This window comes from Bison bison, unplaced genomic scaffold, assembly GCF_000754665.1.
Source record: "Bison bison bison isolate TAMUID 2011002044 unplaced genomic scaffold, Bison_UMD1.0 scf7180017847006, whole genome shotgun sequence".
Classification (NCBI taxonomy): Eukaryota; Metazoa; Chordata; class Mammalia; order Artiodactyla; family Bovidae; genus Bison; species Bison bison.
This window is the reverse complement of record NW_011477579.1, coordinates 9,059-11,233: the sequence shown is the minus strand read 5'-3', so window position 1 is coordinate 11,233 and position 2,175 is coordinate 9,059. Positions and strand designations below refer to the sequence as shown.

Genomic DNA, 2,175 nt, shown 5'->3' with positions numbered 1-2,175 from the left:
CCGGAGTTCATTCAAACTCACGTCCATCGAGTTGGTGATGCCATCCAGCCATCTCATCCTCTGTCGTCCTCTTCTCCTCCTGCCCTCAATCCCTCCCAGCGTCAGAGTCTTTTCCAATGATACCTTTACTTAAAGAAAATTTCCAGCATTTAAAGTTGTGCCTAACCAGACCATTGGCCTGCTTTCTCTTCCATTCTTCATGGAAGTACAGAATTTGAGGTTTTATTCTCTACTTTTCACTTACTTAAACTACAACAGTGATAGACATCATTTACCCTTTCTTTCCATGACTGGTTATGTATCAAAGGACAGAATAATGTAGTGTGTCTGTCAATATTGTTTGTTCAAAGGCTTTCAAAGCAGGACTATAACATATTTTTGCTCTGAGAGTTAGAAATACATATTTTCCCCTAGAGAACAAATAACTCCAAATTTTATGTAATAGCAATTCCTGACACAATGTCCAAGGAGAGATTATATTCATTTGGGAGAAGAAGCTGCATTCTGTGATTCCCAGTGGAATCTGGCCAATGTCAGTCAATATCTTCTGATATCATCTCTCATGCAGGGTTGTTTAATCTACTCAAAGAGATTATATTTTTTGAAACTAAGTATCCAGATCTGGAGTTTGAAGCTTAGAATCATAAGTGAACTATTCTGGGGTAAACCATGGTGTCTCACAGACCATTTGTTTTTCAGTTCTCATGACTATACCAAGGAGAATGATTTTAATGATAGAGGATTCATGGCTGCTTCCCGAAGCTTCTGATGACGCCACTGCCTAACTCTAAAGTCAATGACCAAGAGTGTGTAGCTTATAAAGAATACATCCAGCTACCAGCCTAATCCTGTGACTCTGAACTCATTTAACCCCTCAGGGTAGAGAGGCCATTTCCTGTAAATCTTTCTCAGATTCTGTGCAGAGCTCTACAAATCAGAATGTTAACTCTGATAGGACCTTGTAACACCATCTGTCTCAGGCTACCTAGTAGTAATATTTCCTGTTTTTGTCCATTTTCATCCTTGTTATGCTCTTATCACTTCCATAAGAAACCAGATCTAAATGTTCCACAGGGCAATGGCTCCACAGCATCAGCTTCTGAAGAGAGTGCCCCCAACTGCTCGGGTGAGGGTCCCACAAGACAGAAGATCTTTCTCCTCTCCTGGTCAGCACCCCATTGCCCCATTTCTGTCTCCTCAGACAGCAGACAGCTTTGCCTGGTGGACGGGGGCAGGCCCTGCACCGGGAGAGTGGAGATCCTTCACCAGGGTTCCTGGGGCACCATCTGTGATGACAGCTGGGACCTGGACGGTGCCCGTTTGGTGTGCAGGCAGCTGGGCTGTGGAGAAGTCCTCAGTGCTGTGGAGTCTGCTCCCTTTTGGGCGGGATCAGGACCCATCTTGCTGGATCATGTGTATTGTGGAAGAATGGAGTCCCACGTGTGGCAGTGCCCTTCCCGTGGCTGGGGGAAGCACAACTGTGGTCATGACAAGGATGCAGGAGTTACCTGCTCAGGTATGATCAGTGAATTGCCCACCTACTGAAAGAACAGAAAGCTCCAAGGAAGATGGTGTCTGATCACCAGGGCAATAGATGTGTGAGCTAGAGACGTCTGAGATATCCTCCTTGAATGCATAAAGTATCTGTGAGTGATCAGTTCAGTTCAGTCGCTCAGTGGTGTCCGACTCTTTGCTACTCATGGACTGCAGCATGCCAGGCTTCCCTGTCCATCACCAACTGCCAAAGCTTACTCAAACTCATGTCTATTGAGTCGGTGATGCCATCCAACCATCTCATCCTCTGTCCTCCCCTTCTTCTCCTGTCTTCAGTCTTGCCTAGAATCAGGATCTTTGCAAAGGAGTCCATTCTTCCCATCAGGTGGCCAAAGTATTGGAGTTTCAGCTTCAGCATCAGTCCTTCCAATGAATATTCAGGACTGATTTCCTGATGGGCTTCATTTATTGCTACTTTCCTCTTACAAGTCTCTGCTATTTCTTCCCCAGTGATCTTACCTGATATAGCTTAATCTATATCCCAATAAAAATTGATACTCATTTTTATATAATTTACTTTTGGAAGAGTGAAACATTTGCAGATCACCACACGCACCTGCTTTGCACAGTGAGCCCATGGGAGGAAAGGGCTAGAATGAGGCTGTACCTTCCAGGATGGAG

At 44.8% G+C, this 2,175-nt stretch overlaps 1 protein-coding gene across 1 annotated transcript in view; it reads left to right on the top strand.

The window, feature by feature from the left end:
* Positions 1–1,074: 1,074 nt before the first annotated feature.
* Positions 1,075–2,175, top strand: part of LOC104989598 (antigen WC1.1-like) — a gene marked incomplete at both ends in the record, with an annotated part of 10,142 nt that continues 9,041 nt past the window's right edge. Inside the window, 2 exon segments of the mRNA XM_010841324.1 lie at positions 1,075–1,126; positions 1,202–1,516. Coding sequence (XP_010839626.1) covers positions 1,075–1,126; positions 1,202–1,516 — 367 coding nt within the window.